At 55.3% G+C, this 26323-nt stretch overlaps 1 protein-coding gene across 1 annotated transcript in view; it reads left to right on the forward strand.

Annotated features, from left to right (window-relative positions):
• Positions 1 to 26323, forward strand: part of LOC144274967 (polycystin-1-like) — a 58408-nt gene that overhangs the window by 21958 nt on the left and 10127 nt on the right. The window contains exons 14-39 of the mRNA XM_077834056.1: positions 132 to 307; positions 1148 to 1284; positions 1541 to 5196; positions 5520 to 5669; positions 6133 to 6270; positions 6945 to 7227; positions 7868 to 8090; positions 8332 to 8491; positions 8644 to 8784; positions 9515 to 9656; positions 10045 to 10635; positions 11212 to 11368; positions 12460 to 12718; positions 13961 to 14156; positions 14734 to 14901; positions 16241 to 16384; positions 17014 to 17224; positions 18038 to 18161; positions 19423 to 19572; positions 20332 to 20396; positions 21347 to 21570; positions 21862 to 21979; positions 22340 to 22515; positions 23158 to 23360; positions 24041 to 24232; positions 25131 to 25285. Coding sequence (XP_077690182.1) covers positions 132 to 307; positions 1148 to 1284; positions 1541 to 5196; positions 5520 to 5669; positions 6133 to 6270; positions 6945 to 7227; positions 7868 to 8090; positions 8332 to 8491; positions 8644 to 8784; positions 9515 to 9656; positions 10045 to 10635; positions 11212 to 11368; positions 12460 to 12718; positions 13961 to 14156; positions 14734 to 14901; positions 16241 to 16384; positions 17014 to 17224; positions 18038 to 18161; positions 19423 to 19572; positions 20332 to 20396; positions 21347 to 21570; positions 21862 to 21979; positions 22340 to 22515; positions 23158 to 23360; positions 24041 to 24232; positions 25131 to 25285 — 8339 coding nt within the window. The remainder of the gene's footprint in view (positions 1 to 131; positions 308 to 1147; positions 1285 to 1540; positions 5197 to 5519; positions 5670 to 6132; positions 6271 to 6944; positions 7228 to 7867; positions 8091 to 8331; positions 8492 to 8643; positions 8785 to 9514; positions 9657 to 10044; positions 10636 to 11211; positions 11369 to 12459; positions 12719 to 13960; positions 14157 to 14733; positions 14902 to 16240; positions 16385 to 17013; positions 17225 to 18037; positions 18162 to 19422; positions 19573 to 20331; positions 20397 to 21346; positions 21571 to 21861; positions 21980 to 22339; positions 22516 to 23157; positions 23361 to 24040; positions 24233 to 25130; positions 25286 to 26323) is intronic.

Consider the following 26323-nt stretch of genomic DNA (forward strand, 5'->3'; position numbering starts at 1 on the left):
GAGGCATCGACGGTCCTGGTGGAGTGGGCGAGGAGGTCAGAGGTCTGGAGTAGATGGGGAGTCGGAAGAAGGGAATGCTGTCTGTTCAAATTTCTTTGCGTGGTTGATGCCCTTCTGTTCCTTCTGCACAGCTGCGAGCTGAGAACCCTGTGAGTTCGGAGGTGGTGGAAGTGGCACTGGCAGCCGAGGCTATGAATCCACTAGCCAACCCTGAGATATTGGGGCTCCCTGGGGTGGTGGCAGTTGACACCCTCCAGACTTTGGTGTTCAGAGTGGAAGTGGACACTGCCATGGAAGTCACTGTGAGGTGAGAGTCCCATGGAGTCCAAGAAAGGAGAATTCCTCCCGCAGACTAATGTGGTCTGATCCCAGAGCGGATCACCAAGGAACTTCCTAGAGAGACCAGCCTTCATGGGCAGCACTCCTTGTACCATCTGCTGACATCCTGTATCAGTGCCTCTTTATGTGTGATCTCTGACAGGAGTTCTTTCTCCCCCGCAACTGGGTCAAGGCTGTAAAGGGGTATTCTAAGAGGTGGCAGGTTGAAACTGGTATCTCTCATCAGGAATGAGGAACCAAGGTGGGATATGTGGAGATTATTCAAGGGGTGAAAATAGAATTGTAAAACTTGGCTGGGTTTGAGATCCACCCCCAACGGGCTTAAGTTACCAGTGGCTCTGGTGAGAAATGTTCTCAGGTGATGTGGCGTTGGAGGGCCTGGGCCAGCTATGTCAGTAAATGCCAAAAGGAGCGCTCTCTAGGCAACAACTTTCTGCAAAGCCCACACCACAAACTAGGCAGAGACTGAGCTGGAAAAGATGCACTGATAGTGGGACATAAGAATTGCCATGTTGGATCAGATGTGAGGTCCGTCTCGCCCAGCCTCCTGTCTTCGGCTACAGTGGGGTTGGGTTTTTTGCACCTTTCTCTGATGTGAGATAATCTGTTTTCTCCCCCGATGTTGGATTTCTTCCTGATCCTTTCTAGATAGAGACTGGCTTTAGCCTTGAAACACGAGCTTTAATGTCCCTTCCAAAATGTACATTTGCATTTGTTGTTCTAACGCTGAGAATTCATGATATTCACACAACTGCCCAGTCTCTGAACCAGACCCCTGTCTGTGAGATGGAGCTGTTTCTCTTTGCAGGTGGGGCTTTGGGGATGGCAGCCCGGAGGTGGAGAGCCTCTTGTCTCCCCCCTACGATTCTCAGCTGTCACGTCCAGATCCACAGGGAGAGAGGGTCCAGGTGCTGGCCAGAGTGACCCACACGTACACTCAACCAGGTAAGAAAGGGGCTGATCCTGAGGGGTCACCTGGGCTCAGAAGGGCTCTTAGTCCACGAGTTGTAGAGGGAGAGAGAATGGGAAAGGAAGACAGAAGGATGATGGGAGAGAGATACCGTCTCAATTATAGTTCAAATGAGTACAGAGAAACAGCCTGAGCACAGTGGGAGTGACACATTCTCTCTCTCTCTCTAGGCACAAGAGTCCTAGAAACCTCGGTTCCTTCCCACACTGCCTTTCCTCTCTGCTTCCACAGGTGACTACTCAGTGACTGCAGAGGCCGTCAACAAATACGATGGAGTGGAGCGGGTGGCCAAAGTCCGTGCGGTCTGCCCTATAGCTTCCGTGACCATTCTGGTGACTCCAGCCTCCCCGCTGGTGAACGAGGTGACCCAGTTTGAGGCGTTACCCCGCCCTTCCCCCTACGGCATTGTTTACTCCTGGAACTTCAATGATGGCTCTCCCACGCAGGAGGGAGGGAATTTGCTGGTGCGCCACCGCTTTGAGAAGAGCGGGGTTTACAACGTAGTGCTGCGGGCCAACAACAGCCTCAGTGAGGTGCCGTCTGATGTGGCTGTGATGGTCAGTGAAGGTGTCACGGGTCTCCGCTTGGTGGCCAGCGGACCTACTGAGCTGGGTTCAGCCACAGTTGTCAGTGCCGTGTTGGCCTCTGGCACAGATGTCCTGTGGACTTTTAACATGGGGGACGGGTTCGTCTACAGCAACCTGAATCTAAGCTTCATCTCTCACACCTTCGCCAAGGAAGGCAACTACACGGTGACGGTGATGGCTCACAATGCCGCCACCTCTGCCCGTGTCTCCACCATTGCAGAGGTGTACCGGCTTCAGATCACCAACATCCTAGCACCCAACTGTCTCTCCAGTGGGGAACGGACTCCCTTCCAAGCAGTGGTAACGGGGCCGAGCCAAGGAGTTCAGTTCTTCTGGGATTTCCAAGATGGCAACCCCCCTTCTGTTGGGGACGGGGACCCCACGGTCTTTCACAGCTACCCAGCAGCGGGGAGCTACCAGCTGAACCTGACTGTACGTGGCACAGTAAGCACCACCTCTCGCCAACTGGCCATCTGCGTGGAGGATCGAATCCGCTCGGTTAAGCTGACGGCACCGACGCTGGCTTTAGCTTTAGGGGAACCCACGTGCTTCCAGGCTGAGGTTGTTCCAGTGCCAGACCCCCAGCACCAATATCGGTACCACTGGGATTTTGGTGTTGGTGAGGACCCAGTGACCTCGGGGTCTCCAGAAATCACATTCACCTACCTGGAGGGAGGATCATACCGGGTGACAGTGACTGTGTGGAACACGGTGAGCCGGCAAAATGCCTCAGTAGATATCCTGGCTCAGAGGGCGATTGGCACCATCTCCATTCTCCACAGCGGTGAAACGGGGAGCTTTCTGGCACTGGGCACCTCCTACCTCTTTATGGCTGAGGTCCCCTGGGACAGTGCGGCCACCTTCGTGTGGAACTTTGGAGACCATTCTCCGCCGCAGGTAGGTCAGAGCACCTCCCACACCTACCGTGGAGCCGGAGACATCACCGTCACCGTGACCGGAGAGAACCAGGTCAGCCATAGAAACTCCTCGCTCAACATTACGGTCCTGGCCCCAGTGCAGCTGCTGACTCTGAGCACTGAGCGGCCAGTCTGTGAAGTCAGGCAGGAGGTCACCTTCCACGCCTCTCTAGCATCAGGAGACCAGGTGCGCTACCTCTGGGCTATTGGAGAGCCATGTGGCTTTCAGAAGGGGGCCTCCACTTTCTCCCACACCTTCTCTGCCACCGGTGTCTTCGTGGTTTTTGTCGCAGCTGAGAATGCAGTGAGCACGGAGAAGGCGAATGTCACTATTGAGGTCCAGGAGCGAGCCCAGGGGGTTCAGATCCACAGCAGGAACATGGTGCAGGGCAGGTACCTGGCCTCTGCCGAGCCCTTTATGCTGACCGCCGAGGTTACCCAGGGCTCCAACCTCACCTTCCGCTGGGTGATTTCTCGAGGGCTGCGCCGAGTGTTCACCGCAACGGGACAGTCGCTCACGTACTGTTACAATGCGAGTGGGGAGCTGCTGGTAGAGGTGAGAGCTGGGAATGTGCTGGGAGAGGCGTCTGCTGGCCGCACCCTGCAGGTGGTGGCGAGAGTCTGCGGTGTGAAGGTCCAGGCTGCCAGCGACAGCGTGGCTCTGGGAAAGCCAGTGAACCTGTCTGTCTCTGTGGCCTCTGGGACTGATTTGTTCTATTCCTGGCACATTGAGGAACATGTCCGGCCCCTGGTCACCAACTCCTCCTCTCTGTCCTACGCTTACTCCACTCTGGGCTCCAAGCTGGTGTTTGTCACCGTCTCCAACGTCTTCGGTTCCAGCAACGGCTCCACAGAGCTGAGAGTCCAGGAGCCCGTTTCCAGGGTGAGCTTCACAGTGGAAGGAAGCTCTCTCCCCTTCTTCTTGATGTCAGACACCTCTAGGCAGCTCTGGGGCTCGGTGGCAGCAGGCTCTGATGTCAAGTGGGAGTGGCAGCTGCGGGGGAAGGAGAAGCAGCAGCTCTTCTGTGGACAGAACGTCTCCTGCAAATTCAGTGCGGCTGGAGTCTACCAGGTGGACCTCCGAGCCTGGAACGATGTCAGTGAGGACACAGTCCAGCATCCTGTGGCCGTCCAAGATCCCGTGGCCGGGCTGGCAGTGGAAGTGGACAAGCAGGACGTGTGCACCGATGACAGGGTAGTCTTCACGCTACACACCCAGAGGGGCACGAATGTGAGCTTTGCTCTCGCCGTCCCCTCTTTGGGGCTCAGCCTGGATGTCCGTGGAGGAACGCATCACTTCTCTTTCCCGGCGGCGGGTTCTCATCGGGTGCTGGCGTCGGCCTCCAACAACGTCAGCGTGCAGCTGGCCTCCGTTGTGGTGCAGGTGCTGGAGAAGGTTCGGGGGCTGCACATCCCCAATTGCTGCCCAGCCGTCCTGGAGTCCAACAAGGAGCTGGCGCTCATGGCACAGGTGCGAGCTGGGGAGAATGTCACCTTCTTCTGGATCTTTCACCTCCCTGGGCACCCTGCCTATAAAGCAGCAGGCCAGCAGGTTGGGTACATGCCACCCGGAGCAGGTAACCTGACCATTCATGTAGAGGCCAGTAACCCGTTCTGTGCCGCGTCTCTGACGGTGACTGTGGCCCTGCAGGTGCCCATAGAGGCAGCCACCTTGTCCAGCAATGGGACTGGGGCTTTCCTCAATCAGACGGTGGCATTTGACTTGGAGGTCATGGGTGGCAGTGATCTCCGCTCCGTGTGGAAGTTCGGGGACTCAGAGGAGACCTTTGCCGGCAGCGGGGACAAGAGGATGTTTCACCGTTATGTCCGTGCTGGGGATTTCTTAGTGGAGGTGAAAATCTACAATGAGGTCAGCTTTGTCCTGGTGCAGATGACGGTCACCGTGCGGGAGCTGGGGTGTGACAGCCCCATGGTGAGGCTGGTGGAGCCGCCCTCGTCTGTCCCCAGATCCCGCACCAGCTACTTCGAGGCCAGCGTAGACCTGAAGGGCTGCACGACCTACAAGGCCCTGTATCTCTGGGAGGTGTTCAGCAGCCCCAGCTGTGAGCAGCTGGCTGAGGCCGACCAGGTGCCCCTGCAGCACACAGACCTGCTCACCCCATCACTCATGCTCCCCAAGCTCTCACTGGACATCGGCACCCACTGCTTGCGCTTCACTGCCTCCCTCCAGCACACCCCTCTGGCCCGGACGCTTTCCCTGCTCATCACCGTCATCCCCAGCAAGTTGGTTCCCTTCATCCGAGGTGGGTCGTGGAGGAGCTGGTCTGCCCAATTGGACCTGGTTCTGGATGGCAGCGGGTCCTACGACCCTGACGTGGGGAGGGACGCAGACCCCTCCCTGGAATATCACTGGAGCTGTGAGGTAACAAAGGGAACCCAGCAGGAGTGCCTGTCATCACTCATCTCCGCTCGCCTGTGGGAGGGGCTGGGGCTCTGAGTGCCCTGGAGCAGAGGGGGTTGGATCAGAGTCTAGGGGAGGGCAGGTGCCTCCTTTGTAGGATACTGTGTAACTCCAAACCCCCCCACCTCACAGCTCCCCACTTCTTCATCCCACGCCCGCCCCCATTGATCACTCAATCCTCAGCCTGCTGTCCAGGGTCCGTCCGTCCTCCCGCTCAGGCGTGGGACAGGGACAGATAGCCCAGGAGTGAGTTAATCAGGTCTCTCTGTGTGTCTCCCACTCAGAATGTGTCCTCGCCCTGGTGTGCCCCACCTCGCCTGCAGGGAGGGGCCAGCGTCACCGTTCCCCGCACTGTGCTCTGCAGAGACACTGGCTATCGCTTCATTCTCACTGTGAAGAAGCCGGGGAAGGAACCAGTCTCCGTGGCCCAGACGGTGAGCTTCGAGTGGGGAGGGGTCAGTCTGGGGAAGGACGCTGAGGGACCAGACCCTCAGTCTCACTGGCACAGAGCCAGCCCCGTCACGGAGGCAGTTGCTGCCTTCTCAGCAGGAACGTGTGGGCGACGACCCCTCGCTGAGCCTTGTGGCTGCTCAAGAAATGGGGTTACAGCTTGGAAGTGCGTGGATTGGTCCATGTGCCTTCAGTGCTGGGCAGATACCAGCCAGCAGCCATGTGGTTGTGCTGCCACCCTGGCACCTGACCCCAGCCCCAGGGCCTGGGCCTTGTGTCTCCCGCTTTGGGTGCCAGGCACACTCGCCTGTCACCAAGGGCTCACGCCCTGTGTCCCAGGAGCTCATCCCCTCTATTGCATTGGGGCTGCTCCGTTTCCACAGGGGTGTACGTCAGGGGAGGGCTGTTTTCCTATGTGGTTTGAATGATCCTGCCGTCCACCTGCAGGTTTGGATCGAGGCTGGCCAGATCCTGCCCGTGACCATCGAGTGCCGTTCTTGCAGCGCCCTGTCGAGCTATGAAATCAGCAGGAGCGTCCACGTCACTCTGGCCGGACAGTGCCAGAGCTGTGACAACAGGACCATAGTGAGATTTGCTTTGCTGATGCATGAAAAGTCCAGTATGGAGCCACTTGTACTTTGCTCACACCCCAGCTCCTGCCACTTGGGAGGAGGTTTGGTGGTTTGACTTTAACGCGCACCCCAGTGGAGAGATCCCTGCTCTCCAAGCACTGCTGTCCCCCCACCCCCATTCCTCGCCCCATAAATGCCCGTAGGCTCATGGTGCTGCTTTGAGCTTACAGTTACGAGTGACTCTGCACTGACTGGAATAGCCAGCTGATCTGTGGAGCTTGAGGGAACGTGAACTCTGATTAGCCATACTCGAGGTGCTCCGGCCCATGAGGAAAGGGGGTGTTACTGGGGAAGGGGTGCTGGGAGATAACTCAGAGAGGATAAATCTTACAGCAGAAGGAATAGTTGAGTGACTAGACCAGGAAACTGGAAGGCAGGACTGCTGGGTTCTAGTTCTGACTCTCTGGGTGACCTTGGTCAAGTCATTTAACCTCTCTGTGCCCCAGATTTCCCCTCTTTAATTTTAGGGATAATGTGCCCGCCGGGTGCTGTGAGGCTCCATGCATTGGGATTTGTCAGCTCTGGGAAAGGCTTGGATGATGGGCACTATAGAAGGGACAGTCTGATTCTCTGGGCTCCCCTATTGGGCTGCTGTCTCACCCATGTCTCTCTCTTTGACCCTTGCAGTACAAGTGGACGGCTCAGAGTTCAGATGGACAACCTTTGACCCTGGACCATGTGACCACCTCCACGGGGGACTCGAACCGGGACCTGGTGATCAGACAAGGGGTCCTGCGGGATGGGGTGAATTACTCTTTCACGCTGTCAGCTTCCCAGCCTGGCGGGGAGCTGCAGGGGGGATCCAGCATCACTCTGACTCCCAACAACCCGCCCAGGGGAGGGGTCTGCACCCTGACACCTGAACACGACCTCTACCTCCTGGAGACCCTGGTCTCATACCAGTGCACAGGTAACTCTGCCAGGGCATCCTTTGGGCAGCTGCCCCCCACGCATGCACAGGGCAGAAGTTGGTCATTTGGACACCAAAGAGTACACAGTGCCATCGAAAAGGGAGAAGCTCCCAGCCCAGTGCAATGTACATGGGAGGGTGAGAGGGATATTCAGTCCGAGTCCCCGGTACAAAGCCCCCAGGGTGGGAGCGAATGGGCATGCTGACAATGCACCTGGCCTGGCTAACTGTGACTATGGCAAGGTGCGGATCTGGGTTCTGTGCATACAATAATGGATAGACTCTCAGGGCCTCGGGAGGTGACAGTCTCTGGGGCCGGCCGCCAGCCTTCTGCACTTGCCTGGTTAAGCCAGGTGATTTTGACATGCTCTTGGTGCTCCGTATTGCAACATATGTTAGCAATAGCTGCAGAGCCCGATGCGGCACTGGGAACACAGGGAGGCCTGAGGCTGAGAGTCCTGCCAAGAGAGGAGGGAGGAATCAGTTGGGCTGCGAGCCGGGGGATTTGGCAGGTCGCACATGCAACCATGGCCTGAAGGAGCCCAAGAGGCAGTGACTGGGTGGGTGCCCGTGTTCTGGACTCCCAGCTAAGTCACACTTGCTCTTCCTCCGTCCACGTCTCCCTTCCCTGCTCTCTCAGGCTGGGTGGATGAAGATAGCAGCCCAGTGCAGCTGATTTACACCCTGATTGCTGAAAGGTGTCCCCCCGACGGCAGGCACTGCCAGCACTTCTGCCTCTACCGCGGGATCAAATCTTCCTTCGGCACCTTCCTCCCTGCGGCCACAGGTGGCAGGCACACCGCTGTCAATGTCCTGGTTGAGCTGGAGGACTCGCAAGGGGCGAAGACCCTGGCCCTGAATCAGTGAGTGTGGGCAGATCCAGGAGGGGCGCGCACGAGGAGATGAGCCTGGCCGGTGTTCGGCACAGGTGTGCGTCCTGGAAGCTGAAAGATCAGAGAGGCAACCGATAGTGTCTTTGGACTATGCTTTGGATTCGAAAATGGCTCCACTGACGGGTCCAAAGCTCCCACTGTCCCCGGCTGCTGGGAGGAATGAAGCCTTTGGAGTTGGCTGGGATAACTTTATTTCCTTCCTTCCTTCCAGGACCCTGCTCCTCGCCATGCCGGTCCTCCCGGCGGGCTTCCCGACCGTCACCAGCTGGCTGAAGAACAAGAGCCAATCAGCACTGTGGGGTGTGGTCCAGCAGGGCAATCCCCAGGAGGTGATCCCATACTCCCTGGCCCTCATCACCCTGCTGAATCAGGTAAGGGCTCCGCTGCGGTAGCCCCCTTCTTCCTTGACACCTGCATGCACACGCACTCACACACACGCATGCTTGACCTTTGCACGTGCGTGCACACGCCCCTCCCCTCTCCCAGCAGAAGTGCCTCGCTCACGAGTGCGTGTGTGCTCCAGAACTCGGGCAGCCAGGGCAATGAGGAGGAGCTGAGGGACCGGATCGCCGTCCGCAGCAACGTCACCGCAGCCCTGGCCTCCCTCAGTATCTCCAGTGTGAAGGAGGTTGCCCAGCTGAGCGCGGCGCTGCAGCAGTGTGTGGTAGGACCTGGCTCTTATCTCTTTTCCCCTGACTGTCGCTCCCGTGGCGGCAGACAGGCTCCTTGCTTTGAGGAAAGCCCCTTCTCCTCAGCCTCCCTTTCCTCGCTGTCTGCCTCCGTTTTCCCATGCACCAGACTGAAAATGTGCCCCTTTGGGTGGGTGTGAATAGCCCCCTGGTCCCCCCCATGTGCTCACAAAGCCCCCTGGCATGGGGCTGTTTGTTGTGGAGGCAGGGCCTCCTCTGGGACAGCTGCCTAAGGAATGGGCGGAGAGGGAATCCGGGAGCCCAGTGCCCCCCAACCTCCTCCCATCGGGGTGAAAGAGCAGGGTGCAGGAGAAGAGGGACAAGAGAGTATGTGGTGATGGCTCCTGCTGCCTGGGTCAGTGGAGAGTTGGAGAGAGGCCTGGGAGACAGAGAAGTGAGCACGTCCTGCTGGCACCCTGTTGCAGGGCGGGCAGACTGGGTAGGGCTATAGGGACAGGGAGGGGCGCTGCAATGGTGGGTGCTCTCTCAACGCCTCCCCGTCTTAGACAGAAGAAGGGAAGAGTGGAGTGGGGTGGGGAGATTGGCAGGTCTCGGCTGGCTGTGGCAGTGACGGAGAGTGGGAGTCGGGGCGAGCAAAGTCTGCGGGATACGGCCGTGATAGGGGGAGAGTGAGGTGGGGAAGCTGAGGCAGGTAGGACAGATCTGCTGGAGTGTGACCCGGGGGCCCCCCTTTCCTATCTTCAGGCGTTCCCAGGAGAGCTCAGCCCCGAGAGCCAGGCCAGGACCCTGGCAGCAGCCCAGAGAATGATTGAAGTCATCAGCTCGGAGACGGAGGAGGGTCACGAGACGCCCACCTCTGCCGGCAACAGCATCCTGGGGATTCTGGGTAAGCAACGAGCCACCTCAGCGTGATAGGGCGGGGGAGGCAGCAGGGCCGTATCCCTGGGAGTCCATGACTCTGCCCTCTTGCCACCGACTCCCCCAGTGTCTTGGGCAGCTCTCTGATCCAGTAGCAGCCCAGCTCTAAGTGCCTCAGTCAGGCTCGGTGATTTTGGGTGCTGCAGATGTGTCCTTGAGGACACAGCAGCCTTCTGCTTCCTGGACTGTCGTTCTCAGCAGCCTTGCCAGGCCTGAGGTGAAGTCTGACACTAAGGGGCTCTGTGCTGCTGGTGGGGCTGCTGCCCTAGTGAAGGGAGATGTGAGGACAGGTGGGGCCGTGGGAGGAACAGGGGAAGCAGCAGGACTCTAACCGAGGGGTGTGAAATCTTTCCCAGGGAGCACATTATCAGCACTGGACACGGCCCCCCACCCACCTCTGTCTGGGGCCCCTGGTCTCAGCACGGCCTTGACCGCCTTCAACCTCACCCGGGCCCTGATGAAGTCCCTGATGAGGTCCCGGGTCCTGAATGAGGAGACCTTGTCGCTGTCTGTCTCGGAGATCCGCACACAGGGCAAGAGGGCCGACTCCCCCAACCTGCTGTGCCAGGCGCCCTCTGAGCGGTGTCTCTTCTCCGTGCCCAGCGCGGTGGCCGGGCAGCTGGCAGGGAGCCAGGAGGTGGTGCAGGTGCTCATGGACATCTCCGTCAACCCTTTCCCGTTCAACTACTACGCCAACTCCTCCATCTCCACCCGCCTGGCGCTGCTGGAGTTCACCACTCCTGGAGGGGCGCCCATCCCAGTCTCCAACCTGGCCGGGGAGAGGGCTATCGGGCTGAGGCTGCCGACGGGGCAGCAGGAGCAGCGGACCTCTCCCCCGACGCTCATCCTCCTCCCTCCTGGGGAGTCAGGCAATTTCACAGTGAGGGCCTCAGCGGGAAGCCATGCTGAGGGGGTGCACATCCGTGTTGGCGTCACTGTGCAGGAGGGTGAGTCGTTAGCAGGACAAAGAGCTGCTCGTGGTCTGAGATGGGCAGAGCTTTGTCCAGCTGGTGGAGGGGGGCAGTTTGATGCAGATTAGCACTGGGGTTCCCTCTTCCTCTTGCATAGAGGCACCATGACCCTCAGCTACGGCGTGGGGGACAATAGGGATCCGAGTGTTAGCCAGAGACTCTCCACAAGCTGCCCTTTAGGACTCATAGAGCCCGTTTGTAGGCAAGCCCCTAGGGGGCGACACAGCCACAAACCCTGGAATGAGCCTGATGCCATCAGCAGAGGGCAGTGATCCACCTGTTCACACACATGCCCTCTGGTGCATGCCGGAGTGCAAATGGAGGCTACAAGTGACATGGGTTTGGTGACTCGCAGTCAGCTCAGTTTGTTGCTTTTCTCCGCATCAAACACCCAGATTCTCATTCGGGTGAAGGAAGTGGCCCTTCCAGATCAGTCCCCTTCCTTGCTGCTGTGCCCTTCCGAAGCACAGATTCCCCATGCCCAGGTAAATAAGTGCCAGACCTGGCTGAATATTTCAAACCCATGGGGAGTGACCGTCCCTCTCCTTACAGGTTTTGACCCTAGCCAGGAGAGCGAGCCCTCGATCCATTTCTACGGGCACTACACCCTGGTTCCCAATGAGTTCCACTACGCCTGGAAGGAAGAAATCATCTTTGACAGCCTGCAAGGAGGCAGCAGCAGGGAGGTCACCATCTTGCTTTCATCTCCGTGAGTATCCATTCACCCCCTGTGCTGGAATTTGCAGGTTCCTTCCTGCAGCATTGCTCCCTGGGGTTTGAGGGCTTCACCTGCCTTATGGACGGGGCCGGGGGGGGGGGGGGGAATAATTGGTGTCTGTGAGAAACAGCTGACTCTTGCAGCCTGCCTCCCCAGCACAACATCAGAGCCCGCCTTCTGAAGGGGATGAGCCCAGGGGGTGCAGTGACCCAGTCCAGGGCAGCAAAGAGAATCCATTCCCTGTGCAAAAAGACACTACTTCATTGGAGAGCTTTCCTCTCCGGGAAGGATTAGCAGGGTATTTGGGAGCTAAGGGAGAGGGGAAGATCCATAGCTCTTAACCACTATAGGGCAACAACCTCAGTGCGCACAGCTGTGATGTTACTTTGCTTGGGTTGCACGGTGCACCCCTTTTTCACTGGCTTTGTGGAGCCTGAGGATGGGGTTTAAGGGGCCCTCTGCAAAGTCAGGGGTGGGGGTGGGGGGAAGGCAGATGCCCACTGTGTGGTACATTTGGGGTGCGGTGGGGGCCAGTCAGGGTGCCTGGCATTGCTCCAGGGAGCATCAGCAGGGCTTGGAGGAGCTCAGAGTGCTGCCGTTGGGCAGGGCTGGGGGTTTGGATCAGGGGCTTTTGGCATGGGGTTTGGAGGTGCAAGATGGGAGTCAGAAGTTTGGATCCCTGTGTTAACGTTTGCTAACCAGGCCAGCAGGTTGGGGAGCTCATAGGCACAGCAGGCAGGGAAAGTGTGATCACAACATGGGGCCGGTGCAGCCCCACATGTGGAGTATGGCTGAGGCCAGCCCTGCTTGCGGGACTTGCCTGATGGTAGCTCAGCGTCCTGGCTGAATCCCGGGGATCTACGTTGTGCCACATTCCTCCTGCAGTTTGCTTTAGATCCGCTGCCCTTCACTTCCTGTCCTAAACTGTGCATCTGTCATGGTAAACAGTGGCTGCATCCTGCCCCAGCGGGGGCTGCACTTCAGTGGTGTGTGAAGTCTGTAAGGGGGGGCGTTGGCATCCTTTGTATTGAGTGATGCTACTGAACCGTAAGCTCACCCCTGTGCTGTCCCCTCCCTTCCAGCCACCGCTTCAACGGGACGCTCCAAGACTATCACGTCAACATCACCAACCGCTTCTCCCAGGCACCCGTCAGCGCCGCAGTCACAGTCTTTGCCAGCCTCTGCCAGTACTTCCACTTCCCCAGCATGCAGTGGAGCACAGAGGGCCTGAGGCCAACAGCCGCCACCAGCCAGAAGGAGATTGTGTGCCTGACAGAACATCTCACCGTCTTCGGAGCTAGTCTCTTTGTGCCACCTCACAGCATCCTCTTCCTGCCCCCGGTAAGCCGGGCCTGGCCATCCCGGGCATGCAAGGAGGAGATGGTTGGTTACTGTCCCTGTCAGTGTAATGGTGACAGCTGGCATCTTGGCCAGCACCCGGGGACCTCCAGAGCTAAAGCTGCCCTTCTGCAGCTTGAGCTGATGAGCCAGGCTGGGGCTGTCGCAGCTCCTATCCTCTGTGGCTATGATGGGGAGCACGTAACACACACGGACCAGTGACTGCATTAGTGGCAGCCTGAGACCCTCTGCAGGCAGAACGCCCGTCAAAGGCAGTGGGGGCTCCCTGTGCGAAGAGCCAGGCTGTAGAAGCAGGAAGCCTGGTCTCCACACTGCATGCTCGATCAATTGAGCCTTATTGAGTGTGCTATCCTGTAACTGTCTGCTCTCTCCCAGCGAGGAAGGACCCGGCTCACCTGGGTCTAGAACTGGTGGGGGGAGTGAAATTCTCCCCTGTGCAGAGGGGACTAGGCTAAGGGCTAGACACCACCTGAGCCCATGTATGCCCTGATTTGAAGACTTCAAGGAGACTTGAATGGTGCATAACAGGTCTTAGGCTGTGACGCCCCTAGCCCCCGGTGAATTTCCTCATCAAAGAGAGGGAGAGGGGAGATGATGAAGGGAAAGCAAGACTCCCTTGTGCAGTGATCAGCAGCTGGATCTTGGCTAGGTCTGCCATGTTCGCACCCCGTGATTGAACATAAAGACCGACACTGTTGCCACCAGGCTCAGGTTCAAAGTCAGTTTGGTCTGTTGGAGAACAACTCGTCTCCTATTTGATCACGTCACCAGCAGAGACGTGCATTACCAGATCTGTCTGAATAGCCACTCCTGCTCTGGGGTAGTGTTTTAGGATCAGAGTTCCCCACTGCCCCATGCCCAGGAGCTTCCATTTCCAAGTAAAATGAGCCGCTCTCTCATAGTCGAAGGTAGGAAATTGGAGGAAATATTCCCTCCTGGTCCTTCGGGGCTGTTTTCCTTTTAGTGCTCCCAGCACGCCAGATCTCCCTCTAACAGTGGTGCCCGTTGGTCCGCAGGAACCCACAACTGCTCCATTCATTAATTTATCTGAAGGCGTTCAGGTGCCCAGATGCCAGAGTGATGGGCACGTTGGAATTGCTGTAATGACAATGAGGGTAGCACAGATGCTTCCTGCCTCTTGCGTCTCCAGGGGCGGATGGGTGGGTAGCACCCGATGGAGCCCGCCTCCACCTGCTTCTACCCTCACCTGTGTTGGGGTTTCAGAGCAAGCGCTCCAGGCAGGCTCCGCTGGTGGTGATTACCTGCTGCGTGCTCTTCGCCATCTACCTGGGGATGGTGCTGATCGCCCACAAGCTGGACGACATTGACATCACCCGGGTGGGCATCGTCCCTCGCTGCGGCCAGCCCGGACGGTACAAGTACTGGGTAATGGTGAAGACTGGCTGGAAAAGAGGATCAGGTAGAGTGGGTGGGCAGCCTCATTCTGCTCCCGTCAAGGGCCGGATTGCAGGGGGTTGGGAGGAGTGATGTGAACCTTGAGGCAGGCAGCCCTGATCTAGAAAGCTTCTGAAGAGCAGAGGTTGATCTCTTGATCATGCTCCATCGTTCCAGCCCAGTGGCATCAGTCCCTCGATGGAGCTGTGTGCACGAAAAGCCCAGAACGGAATGGGCCTACAGCATTAATTCCTCCCTTGCCCCAGGAGCGGTGGGCTGTCTCTGAAGACAGGGCAGGGTTCATTGGTGGAGCTGTGTATAGTGCACGTAGGGGGATAGACAGGAAAGGGGAGGCCCAGGGTAGAATAAATTTGGAAACCATACATTTCCCCAATGCCTGTTCGAGTTTGCTCCTCTTTCAGGCAGCTAGACCAATGCCCCTCTCCCACACCACCTGGAGGCATCCAATTGTGTGCACTTAAAGGCCGAAACATCTGTTGTGTCAGCCATTGGCCGCCGAGTTGGATTGTGGTGGGACAAGGTGGGTGAATTCTGATGGGGATAATAGATACGTCAGCTATCACGTTACACGTCTGTTCTAGGTACCACTGCACATGTAGGGATCAGCTTATATGGGCTGAACAAAAGTGGCTCTCGCCACCTGGACAAGGGCTGGGCCTTCCAGAGAAACAGCCAGGATATTTTCCAGGTGGAGACTGATGCAAATCTGGGAGAGATCTGGAAGATCCGCATCTGGCATGACAACACTGGTAAGGCACACATCGGCCATGGATTTCTCCGCATAAACTCTGCATGGCTCTTGCCATGTTCTGGGGTCAATGGGACACGTAGATTCTTTACGTGTCATTAACGTTTCATTAGTAGTGATTAACTCTGTTAATTTTCAGACTAGCCTTTATGTCCCAGGGCATGATTTTTCCAAAGTGACTAGAGATTTTGGGTGCCCTTAAATGAGCCTGATGTTTGGAAGCGCTGAGCACCCGCCTTCGGAAATAGAGGCCCCCTTAAGGGGTCTCCAATTGGGTGCCCAAAATCACAAGTCACTGCTAAAAATCTTGGCCACCCCAACTATAAAGGGCCAGATCCTCAGCTAGTGTCAATCAGTGTAGTTCTATTGACTTCACGGGCGCTGGGCTGATTTTCACCAGCTGAGGGTCTGACCTAATAAAGTTTCCTTTAAACTGAAGCCAGCAAATTCAGAGTTAAAGCTCAAATCCTATCCTTAATTTGTCTCATTGCACCTATAATTTAACAGCACATCTGGTATAAAGAGGCGCCCTCTGTTCTTTGCAAGCCATGTGCAGACCGGTGGAATTGTGAACAGTGATTAGCTTTAGCCTTGAGTTACCCCGATTTTGTGCCTTAGAGCTGACCCATAGCATCAGGACACATTTTCGTGTTTAACTCCATCGCGCTTTCTCTTCCCTGGTTGTGGCCTGCACGGTGTGCATAATGTGTCTGGTACACACTTACATTTCAGAGCAAAATGATTCACTTTAATGACCCACACAAAAGGGTGAGGGATCAAAGGCAGCAGTGGTCTTACTAATTTATAAGCCAGCCCATCCCTCACTAGCAGTTCTACAGACACAGCTTTGGCTCAGTCCCAATAAAAGACAATTGCAAGCTAGAATGTTAATTACAACAATGTATCCATGTATTGTTACCGTCATTCTATATTTGCATGATTGTAGCATCCACAGTGCACTAGCTGCTGTCCCACACATATTGGGTGAGATGCAGTTGCTGCTCCAAAGAACTCACAAACTAAGTTTCCAAGTGCTTCTGACCAAGAGGAACTCAGTAGCTCACTAGAATAGGTTAGCCTCTGTACATCCATCCTGAGAACTAATCAGCTTCTTAGCTCCTGGATTACGTTGCAAAGCACATATTGTAACAAGATGGCCATGGACTCCTGCCTCAGGTGAGAATGGGACAGAGGCTAGAGTTCTCCTCTCCATCTCCCTCCATTGAAGGATGACTGAGCAAAGAAGTGAGCAGCCAGGATATAAATCCATTTGTAACTGTCCTGGGAAGGCAGTCATTAGAAACGCAGGTGCGTCATTCTCTCCTCCTCTGTGTCCCCAGGGCTGGACCCTTCCTGGTACCTGCAGCATGTCATTATCTGGGACAGACAGACCGACCATATGTATTTCTTCCTGGTGGATGACTGGTTGTCCGTGGAAAATGAGAAAAACGAAGGGCTGGTTGAAAAGGAAGTCTTGGCTGCATGTGAGCGTTGCCCCTGGGGCTATGTTCTAGAGGCAATCCAAAGAGTCCCTTAGCATTATTACGGCAGTAGCACCAGGAGGCCCTGACCCAGGTCAGGAGCCACTGTGCTTGGTGCTGCACAAACACACAGTACGCAACCGTCCCTGGCCTAAAGATCTGACAGTGTAAATAGACGAGGCAGACCCAGGGCAGGAGGGGAATTGGAGACACACGGAGGGGAAATGACTTGTCCAGGATTGCACAGCAGGTCAGCAGGGAATCTCCTGTGTCCCATTCCAAAGCCCTGTCCGCTAGGCCACACGCTGAATGTGATCTTAGTGGATAATGGAGACGGGTATGAGGACACTAGAAAGGCTGGCAGTGGGCGGGGAGTGAAGGTATCTTTGGCAGCGCGGGTGCCGCTGGTGCCCAGACTAACTGGAAGGAGTTCTCTAAGTGATGGTGGCAATGGAGACACCAGAGAAGACAACGGGAAAAGAACTCATGGTGGTGATCAAGAAGGAAGGTGTTGGTGATGGCAGAGGTGACAGCTAGAGGGAAATGCCCACAGGAGGGGAAGGAGAGTAGGGATAGAATCCCCAAGGAGGAAGAGAAGGGAATGCTGATCATTTGCATTATGCTGATTCCAGGCCCACAGGAGCTGAGATGCTTCTCTCGAGTTTTCCCTGCTCAGCTGCGTCTTGGCTTTTCTGATTGGCACGTGTGGCTCTCCGTCTGGGGCCGCTCTCCCCACAGCCGCTTCACCCGGGTGCAGAGGATTACCTGCTGCGTGCTTGCTGTGTACCTCTTCCTGACCATATGTGTGCTCTGGTATGGAGCCATCGGAGTTGAGGGCTACAGGTGAATCCCACTGCATCTCTGTCTCTTACAGGAGGGTTTTGTGCAAGAAGACAGAAAGAGACGGAGGGAGGGAGGGATGGAAAGTAGTGAGTGAGGAAAGGGAAAGCCACTGGGGCTGAAATTTTCAAATGAGTTCAAGGGACTTAGGCACCCAAATACCACTGGATTGCAATGAGATTTGGATGTCTTAACTCTCTTAAATGCCTTTGAAAATCACAGCTTGAATGGTGTTACAGGTGCTGAGGAAGTATCTGATGCTTTAGACTCATGGAACTGTAGGGCTGGAAGGGACCTCAAGAGGTCATCTAATCCAGCCCCTGGCGCTGAGGCAGGACTAGGTAAACCCAGACCATCCCTGACAGGTGTTTGTCCAACCTGTTCTTAAGCTCCAGTGATGGGGATTCCACAACCTCCCTTGGAAGCTTATTCCAGACTTAATGACTCAGAATTAGAAAGCTTTTTCTAATATCTAACCTAAACCTCCCTTGCAGCAGAGTAAGCCCAACACTTCTTGTTCTACCTTCATGGACCTGGAGAACAATTGATCACCGTTCTCTTTAGAACAGCCCTTCACATATCTGAAGATTATCAGGCCCCCTCAGTCTTCTTTCCCCACGACTAAGCATGCCCAGATTTTTTTAACCTTTCCTCATAGATCCTCAGTCTTCGTGTGATGGCTCTGCGCCCAGAGGGGCCTGTGCAAAATGTGGGCCCCTGCCCAGTATGAATGTCCCAGTGTCTGGAACCACTCCCTATTAACACAGGACTCTTTGAGTCACCACGTTCTCTTCTGGCTTTGTTTCTCTCCAGTAGTGTCCCCCTGGGGAGCCAGGCTTCAGTGACAGCAGAGAGCATTGCTGTGGGGATGGTTGTGTCTGTGGTGGTCTTCCCAATACAGCTTCTCTTCACCTTCATCTTCAGGAAAACTCACAGCAAGGTACTACAGTAGTTTCCCTCTACGCACAACATCTAATCAACCTCCTCCCCGCAGCTACATGACCCACCAAACCTGCTGCTACAACCCCACCAGGGTCCATCCGTCCCCACCCTAAGGGACGGGAAGTTTGGCATGATGAGAGTGAAGGACCTCTGCAGTGCCTGTTTTGTGCATAAATATTTAATAATACATGCCAGTATCCAGGGTTGTCAGTCAGATCCCTTTTCACCGGCACAAAATCCATGTAATCTTTTCAAGGACGTGCTCTGAAATGTTGCCATCTTATTTTACAGACACGGTAGGAAGATGAGGCTTAAATATACGGCCAAAGATAGTGGAAAATTAGAGTTGGTCAAAAAATCGGGTGTGATTTTTGTAAAAAGTTTGTCTGTTTTTCATAAAATTAAAAAATTGATTTAAAAAAAACCTTCATCAAAATTAAGAATTTCAAAATGTTGACCAGATTTACATATAAGCCCTTAAGGCTGTTTTTAGAACAGGGTTATAATATTATTAATAGTAGTTGTTATTTGTACTAGGAGCCTGTCTTGGACCAGGACTCGATTGTGCTAGGTGCTGTACAAACACAGAACAAAAAGACAGCCCCTGCCTCAAAGAACTTACAATCTGAGTATAATAATAGGAGAACTGGAAATTATGCAGAAGAAATTCTGCCATGAGCACACACAGCTGCCAAGCTCTTCCACATGATCTGACTTCCAGAGGCTCAGTTAGGGAGTAATGACAGTACCTAGCTCTTATACAGCACTTTTCATCACTAGCTCTCAAATCACTTTACAAAGGAGGCCAGTATCATTCTCCACATTTTACGGGTGGGGAAACTGAGGCACAGGGAGGGGCGGGGACTTGCCCAAGGTCACCCAGCAGGTCAGTGGCGGAGTCAGAAACAGAACCAGGTCTCCCGTGTCCCTGTTCAGTGCACAGTCCCCTAGACACTTGTCTGTCACTTAGGGGAATTCTCTCGATGCCAAACTGAAATTGCAATAGTAACTCTTAGGGTCCAGCTGTCAGACCCCCTGCCTCCATTTGTGCACTTGCTGCTTCGTATGCGCTCACTGACATCTGGGCACACACTAGCATGTGCATATGCAGGTGACCGAATCTAACACATGTCAACATCTTCCGAGAAGGGCAATGCGCCAGTGCAAAGGGACCGGGTTGGAACCTGGTTCTACGCATGCCCTCAGGATGGTCACAGCCTCTGGGCAGGAAGCACTCCTCATTCCTCTGTTTCTGACAGGTGGTTGTGGAAGACCCCAACCCACCTGTGCAGGATTCTCAGACTGTGGAGATGGATGTGTGCCTGGAGCACGCTGACCGGGGCAGCTCCTCCTTCCTGTCTATCCCAGGCGGGGTGGAGTCCATCATGGACGGGAGCTCTGTCAGTGGTGTAAGTGAAAGGCCATTCTATGGGCACCTTTTGGTGACGTACAGAGAAAAGGCCCTGGGAGGTGAGGGGCTACGTGTCTGTCTGTCTTGCTGCCCTCCCAGGTGAGCACTGTATTTCTAGACACACACCACTGCCCTTGGGCTTTGGAAAAGATGACTTCTCTGAAAACTGAGCTCCAGCAAAGGAGCCAGGAGTCAGGACGCCCTGGTTTGCAGATGGGGTGGGTTTGCTCACTCTCTGGAGGTCAGCACCATTTTCAGCCCAGGCCATCCTACCTGCTGAGTAGAGTCACTCCTTAACTCTCCTCGCAGAGCCCTCATCCCTGACCCCTCTGCTTTCAGAGCTATGAGAGTGCAAATACAAACCCTCACTGGTCTAGTGTGGGCAAACCCAGTGTCTCCAGCTACCAGAGGCAGGTCCCGCACAGAGGGGAGAGCCCCTCACACTTCATCCTGAGGGCTTTTCTTAATCCTTTCGTTGCTGGACTAGAGTAAAACAGGGTGCAATCTCAGCAGCACCCTCTCTTTCTCTGTTATTGGAAGCTTCTCTTTGGTTGGATGCAAGGAAGGGTGTGTTCTCTAAAGGGCAATGGTCATTCATATAAAGAGCTTCATAGGGGGCTGGAAGCCAAAGGGAAACGGCCGTCTTGCTCTAAGGCAGGATGGGTACCAGGGGACACTCTCCAGGAGTCCTGTTGACCATGTGGCTTCTGTCTCCCCTCATAGTTCATCTGCACCCCCCTCATCCCTTCCTTTTCAGGAGTCACCTGGGAGTAGGAGGCCAGTGTCCACCCAGGAGAATCTCACCGAAGTGGGCAATGCAAGGTACTTCTGCAGCAAAGGGGGCTGGACAAGGGGATGCAGTGCCCTTAATTGAAGGAGATTCGTGTCTATTCTGAATCAGTGCTTTAGGGGGGACATGGCTGCAGAGAGGCAGATGCAGGCAGGGGGCTGATGGGGTGACCCTCTCCTTTCTTCCAAGATGGGGATGAGAGAACAGCCCCAGTAACACACCCATGCTGGCAAGAGAGCATCAGGTCTCTGCTTGCTGGTGAAAATTAACCCATTATATTCTGAACCAAAGCATTGTTGGAAAAACCTGCATTCAGGCATTTGTAACTTAACTCCCCAGCCAGCTCCGACTACATCCCATTCATGGAAGGACTCCCCAAGTCAGCTTTACATCGAGGGAGAGCTCAGCCTCTGTGCTTTAACGAATCTGCAGTTGCGCTGGCATCCGGCAGATACAGTAACCCTGGTTGTGCGGGCCTGGAGTGGCACTGGAATGGCTGGTGCAGCTCTGCAGTCGGGCTCTGATGCCAGTAATCCAGCCAGCCAGGGCGGTAGGGGGCTTGGCCAGAAGGATGGGGCTGCAATGCAGAGCATCAAGGAGGGTCCCGGTGGGGAAACTACAAGGCAGCTAAGATGAGGAGACTCCTCAGAGCTTTGACAAGTCCATGGAGATATCTCTGTGGGTGGAAGGGGTCTATAAACCCTCTCCAGCTGATGTCTGGACTGAGGAATTTGCACAGGCCCATAAAAAGACAGGTGACAAATGCGAGCCCCATGCAGCAGAGGGGACACGGGGCCTATGTTAATAGGATGGTCTGATGGTTAGACTGCAGATGACAAATTCATGACCGATGACCAGCCAGGCAGGAGGGCGGTTCCTGTCCAAACCCAGAACTGTCACACTCTGAACGTCCGAGCCAGGAAGGGACCTCCTTTGCACTAGGACCAGAGCTCAGCAGTGTGTCGCCCCTTTGGTTCTGCAGGGTCGCGAAACACTGGCCCTCCTGCGACAGCATCTTCGACATCCCAGATCTTCTGAACTCAGATCCCCTGGTGAGCCAAAGTCGGATCCTCAAGAGGAAGAAGGCCTTGCTGAAGCTGGGAATTGAGTCCGCATCCAGCTCTGATGATGACCCCCTGTCCTTCTCCTTAGGGGACTCTGAGGATAGCAGGAGAGACAGCCGTGGCGACCGCCTCACCCACTCTGGTACCCCAAACAAATCTCCTTTCTCCTTTTCCTCCTCCCAGCCTCCCCCTCCCACTGCCATCTTCGTTCTCCAGCTCAGGATTCACAGTGTGCAGGTCCAGCTTTAGTGTGACAAATGCATCTGCTGCTACAATAGTCAGAATGGCCCTGGCTCCTACTGACGCCGAGGGGAGTTTTGCCATTGAGCTCAGTGAGGCTAGAACTGAGCCCAAGGTGCTCCTGTCTTTCCTCTCCTGCCCTGGCTGCAAAGCTGTCTCACTGAGCACCATCCTCTCCCTCTCCACTTAACAGAGGAAGATTTGCTCAACTCCATCATAGCTGAGACTCAGTGGAGCAGCTCCTCGGACTGCGTCACGTCCGACAGCGGCAGGTTCTCGCCCCGAGCTGAGGCGGATCTAGTCTCCGATGTGTACGTACCCAGGCCCTGCTCAGAGCACCCCCAAAAAACTAAGTGGGGAGCCCAGGCCAGAGAGATTCATAGAGCATAAGGCCAGCAGGGACCATTACGATCTAGTCTGACCTTCTCCGAGATCGTTTCTCCCGCAGCTGCACTGCCAGGAATGGGACACCTGTAGACCCCGACCCCGAGGGGTGGTGCTTTTTGTGAGCTCAGAATTCAGAGCCCAGAATTCTTGTACTGTTTTCTTTTAGTTTTGGGTATTTAATGTCCCGCCCATCTCCAAGGGCTCTGGTGCAGCTCAGGGGGCTTCTCCCCAGTCCCAGGCTCAGTGGTTGATGATCATGAACCACCATCTCTCTCCCATTACAGTATGGAAAGTTCCTGCAGCACCTGGTCCGATGGCATCCCAGAGCAGGGGAGGAGCGGCTGGGGTTTCCTGCACAAGTCCTTGTCCTATATTTCCGCCCTGACAAGCCCTGGCAGCGCGCTGCACCCTGATCCAGAGCCTCTGTCTGCCCCAGTGTCGTCCTTCTCCACCCGGATCGGTGTGTGAGGCACCTGGAAAAGGGGACCCACCCTTAACTGAGCTGGACCAATGGGGCTGAGGTGGGGGGAAGGAAGAGAATTCCTGCCTGTGAGAATGGTTTCGCATCGGGGGGACCCTAAGGCTGGGTCACTGCGGGGATCTAACATCTGTTGGCAACTTGCAGGTCATGGTTTGAACGCCTCTTCCTCCCGTTCTTCTCTGACTGCTCCAAGCAGAGATTGCACCTAGCACCCCCACGGCACCACCTGGGAAGTGAACGGTGCATCCCTGTTTCCTGCCCCACAGCACCAGTTTGGGAGGGAAGCCAAATCTCGCAGCTGCGGCCCACATGCCTGCCGCTGGGCCACCACATGCTTGGCGAGAGGAATAACTCCAAACACAGGTTGAAACGGCTGCATCTCCAGGGAGAGGCAGCAACCAGGGAGGAGAGGGGAGCCTGGATCCCAGCACAGAGGAAGGGAAGCCAAGTGAAAGCAGCTGGATTGGTTTCTATAGCCCTAGAAATGCCAAACCCTGCCCCTGTGCAAGGGGAAGCAGTGGGGCTGCCCCAGTGCTGTGGGCAGGGGAGGGTAATGTTGAGTCTGCGAGGCCCAAGTGATGATGGGGGTTTAAACAACAACTCTGGTTGCTTTTCCTGCAGGGGTGTCCCGCAGACCCTTGGAGTGGCTCTTCCCTGGCTGGGTGCTGCCCATGACCTATGCTTTCATCTTCCTGCTTCTAGCAGGCTGCTTCACCGTCACCATCCTCTATGGCTCCTCCCTCCATGACCACACTGCCCTAATGTGGCTCATCTCCTGCGTCTTCTCCTTCATCACCTCCTTTGTGCTGCTGGAGCCACTGAAGGTAACGGCCCCTACTCCTCTCAGCGCTGTAGATAACCCTCCGGCTTTGCCCATTCCCAGCCCTTTCCAGCTGAGAGCCACACAACATTTTGCAGACATCTGTTATTTCACAGCACCCTTAAGGTGGGATGACGCTGCCCCCATTGTCAGATGGGGAAACTGAGGCAGGGAAATGGTGAATGACCTGCCCAAGGTGACACAAGTGAGTGAGTGGCCAGTGGGGATGGAACTCCGGAGACCGCAGTGCAGATCCTCCTGCACACAGACTTAGAGGAGGGACTGTTTCACACTTGCCTATTGGCTTTGTTTGAATCCCTGCTTACTACTGACTCACTTGTGTTACCTGGGGCAAGCTGCTGGCCCTCTCTGTGCCTCAGTTTCCCAGTCTGTAAAGTTGGGGCAGTGTTGTCCCAGTTATCCCAGGAGGCTGGATGGGAGCTACTGCATACCCTGCTGGAATCAAGCCGGGGGCATTCAGTGGAGATTGGAGACTTTGCCCTCCCCCACTGAGGGTTTATTCAACACCCCTCCCCCTTCACTCTGGGCATCCCCCACTTCCACCCATGGGGCATTGCTCTGTGGGTCGGGGTGACTAGCTGCTCTCTGCGGCCTTAGAAGAGTAACAGCCCCTGGCCCTGGAGAGCTGGGTCTCAGACACTCTCCACTGTCCTGTCGTGGCAGGTGGTGCTGGAGGCCCTGCATGCTGCTCTCATCACCAAGCCGGTGGACAGTGAAGGAGAGGGGCTGGTGGAGGAGCCGATAGTAAAGCCAATGCCCGAGCGCATTGGGAAGGTGCGAGTGCCCTGTGGATACGGGCTTCTCCAAGCCAAGGAGGAGGCGAGGAAAGTGCGGGCACTCCGAGCGCTGATGAGGGTAACACATTCCCCTGGGACTCGCCCCACCTCACTTGGCTGCTGCTAAGAAGCCAGTGGGGGACCCCCATCACTCAGCTCCTAGGGAGTCCTTGGGATGCCGAGGGAGGGATACAGGACATTCACGGAGGGCCGCACTTATGCTCTGAGGAACGGCGCACGGGGAATTTAACCTAGACCCTTCTTTTCTGCTGTCCCCATTCTCTATTTTCACCCCCAGCTGCATTCCGGCTGGGCAGTGAACCCTGCCTGAGGGCACCAGCTCTCCAGTTACAACTTAAGGGCACCAGCTGGCAACTGAACCCAGCCCCTCCTTCCGACCGCAGTGCCAGTGTTATAATGCACCCCCCGTGCTCAGAGCTGAGCTACAGGAGAGCACCAGTTTACTGGCAAGAGAAGGAGGCCAGCGTGGATTTTTATACATCATCCAGGCCCAGAAGCCTTGGCTGTGTTTTGTACCAGAAGCCAAAGGGGCCGCCGCGGCAGGGGTGGGGTGGAGGATGTGTGATGTATTGAACTAAAAGGCAGAATCACAGCTGGAAGGGCTCACTGTGGCCACTAGATGTCAGTGTGAGTTTGGATTTGTGCCGTTTAGCTGCACCTGAAGATAGCTGGATCCCGTCCAAACTCCTGGCTGTTTCTCCAAAGCTCATGATGCAGGGCTCTGGGCCTGATGGCCAGGCAATGAAAAGCTTCCCATTGTTCCAAGATTGTCCATGATGGGGTTTCTAGCATCTTCCTCTGGAGCATCAGGCTCTGGCCCCTCTTGGAGACAGGAGATGAGCTCGACTGACCCTTGGCTTGCCCTTGTATGGCAGTTCCCATCCTGCGGAGTCCCCTTTCTCAGCCCACGATCCAGCTTTCCTTACCTGAATCCTCCATTTTCTCCCTCTCCCCAGAGCTGTCTCACCCACATGCTCTTTCTCCTGGTGGTTCTGACTGTCAACTACCAGAGCTGCGTCCACCATCGCAATATCCATCTCCTGCACGCTGCTGTCAGACAGGCCGTCGCCGCCCCAAATAACAGAGGACTCAACTTCTCCTCTGTGCGCAGGTGAGGACCCCAGGCGGGGTAAGGGGCGGAGCAGTGATGTGTTGTTGTAGCCTGTTGTTCAGCTGTTGATTGATGCCCTGAAGCCTGAGTATGTAGAGTTGTATTATACTGAAGACCCCACATACTCATGCTTCCGGGCATCAATCAACAGCTGACTAATAGGCTTCAGGAAGAAAATTTCCCCATGTGCCGGTTATGACATAACTGCCTTCTGTAGTGATGCTGGTCACTGGAGATGGGATTATGGGCTAGCTGGACCACAGTTCTGGTCTAAGACTGTCTCTGTCCCTGGAGTGAGAACACCTGAAATCTGTGGAGTTTTAGGGTACCAGGCTGGAAACCTGGTGGTGGCTTTGATGCAATTTAAATATGGAATGTTTTTGACATGAGTTACCATGGAACTAACAATGACCCCTAACGCAGCATCCCCTGTATGTTTCTACTGATAGTCAATGTAATTCCTTTTACATCACCCACACATTGTTTGTTTTCCTTGTGCTGCAGGTTTTGAATGGCCGGTGCAGAACTTGTAAACACTTTGGGCCAAGGCCTGTTGTTTACAGTATATTTATACAGCACCTCACACAACGGGGCCTCCAGGCACTATGTAATATACAAATAATTTCACTGTAGAAGTAGCAAGGGGGAAGCTGGGGCTGGATAGGGGTCAGCTGGTGATGGGTAGGAGGCAGTTTGGAATTTTGGGATAATCTCATTTGAGCTGGATGTTTTTGTTCTGAGTTTGTACAGCGCCTAGCACCATGGGGCCTTGGTCCATGACTAAGGCTGCAAGGTGCTGCCACAATACAAACACTAAATAATATTAATGATCAGCGGTGAAATGGTTAACAGGGTTGATATTTAAATTGCCCCCTTTAGATTTCAGAGTTAACCCACTGAAACGAATGGGGCAGTTCACCCCTTTCAGAGCGTGTCAGGCTCTCTGCAGACTCAGGGAAGACGACGCTAAGTTGGTTTGTGCTCAGTTCCTATTTTCATGATTATCTTCACAACCATCAGGGCTACAAACATACTGAC

This window comes from Eretmochelys imbricata, chromosome 14 (assembly GCF_965152235.1).
Source record: "Eretmochelys imbricata isolate rEreImb1 chromosome 14, rEreImb1.hap1, whole genome shotgun sequence".
In the NCBI taxonomy this organism is placed as follows: domain Eukaryota; kingdom Metazoa; phylum Chordata; order Testudines; family Cheloniidae; genus Eretmochelys; species Eretmochelys imbricata.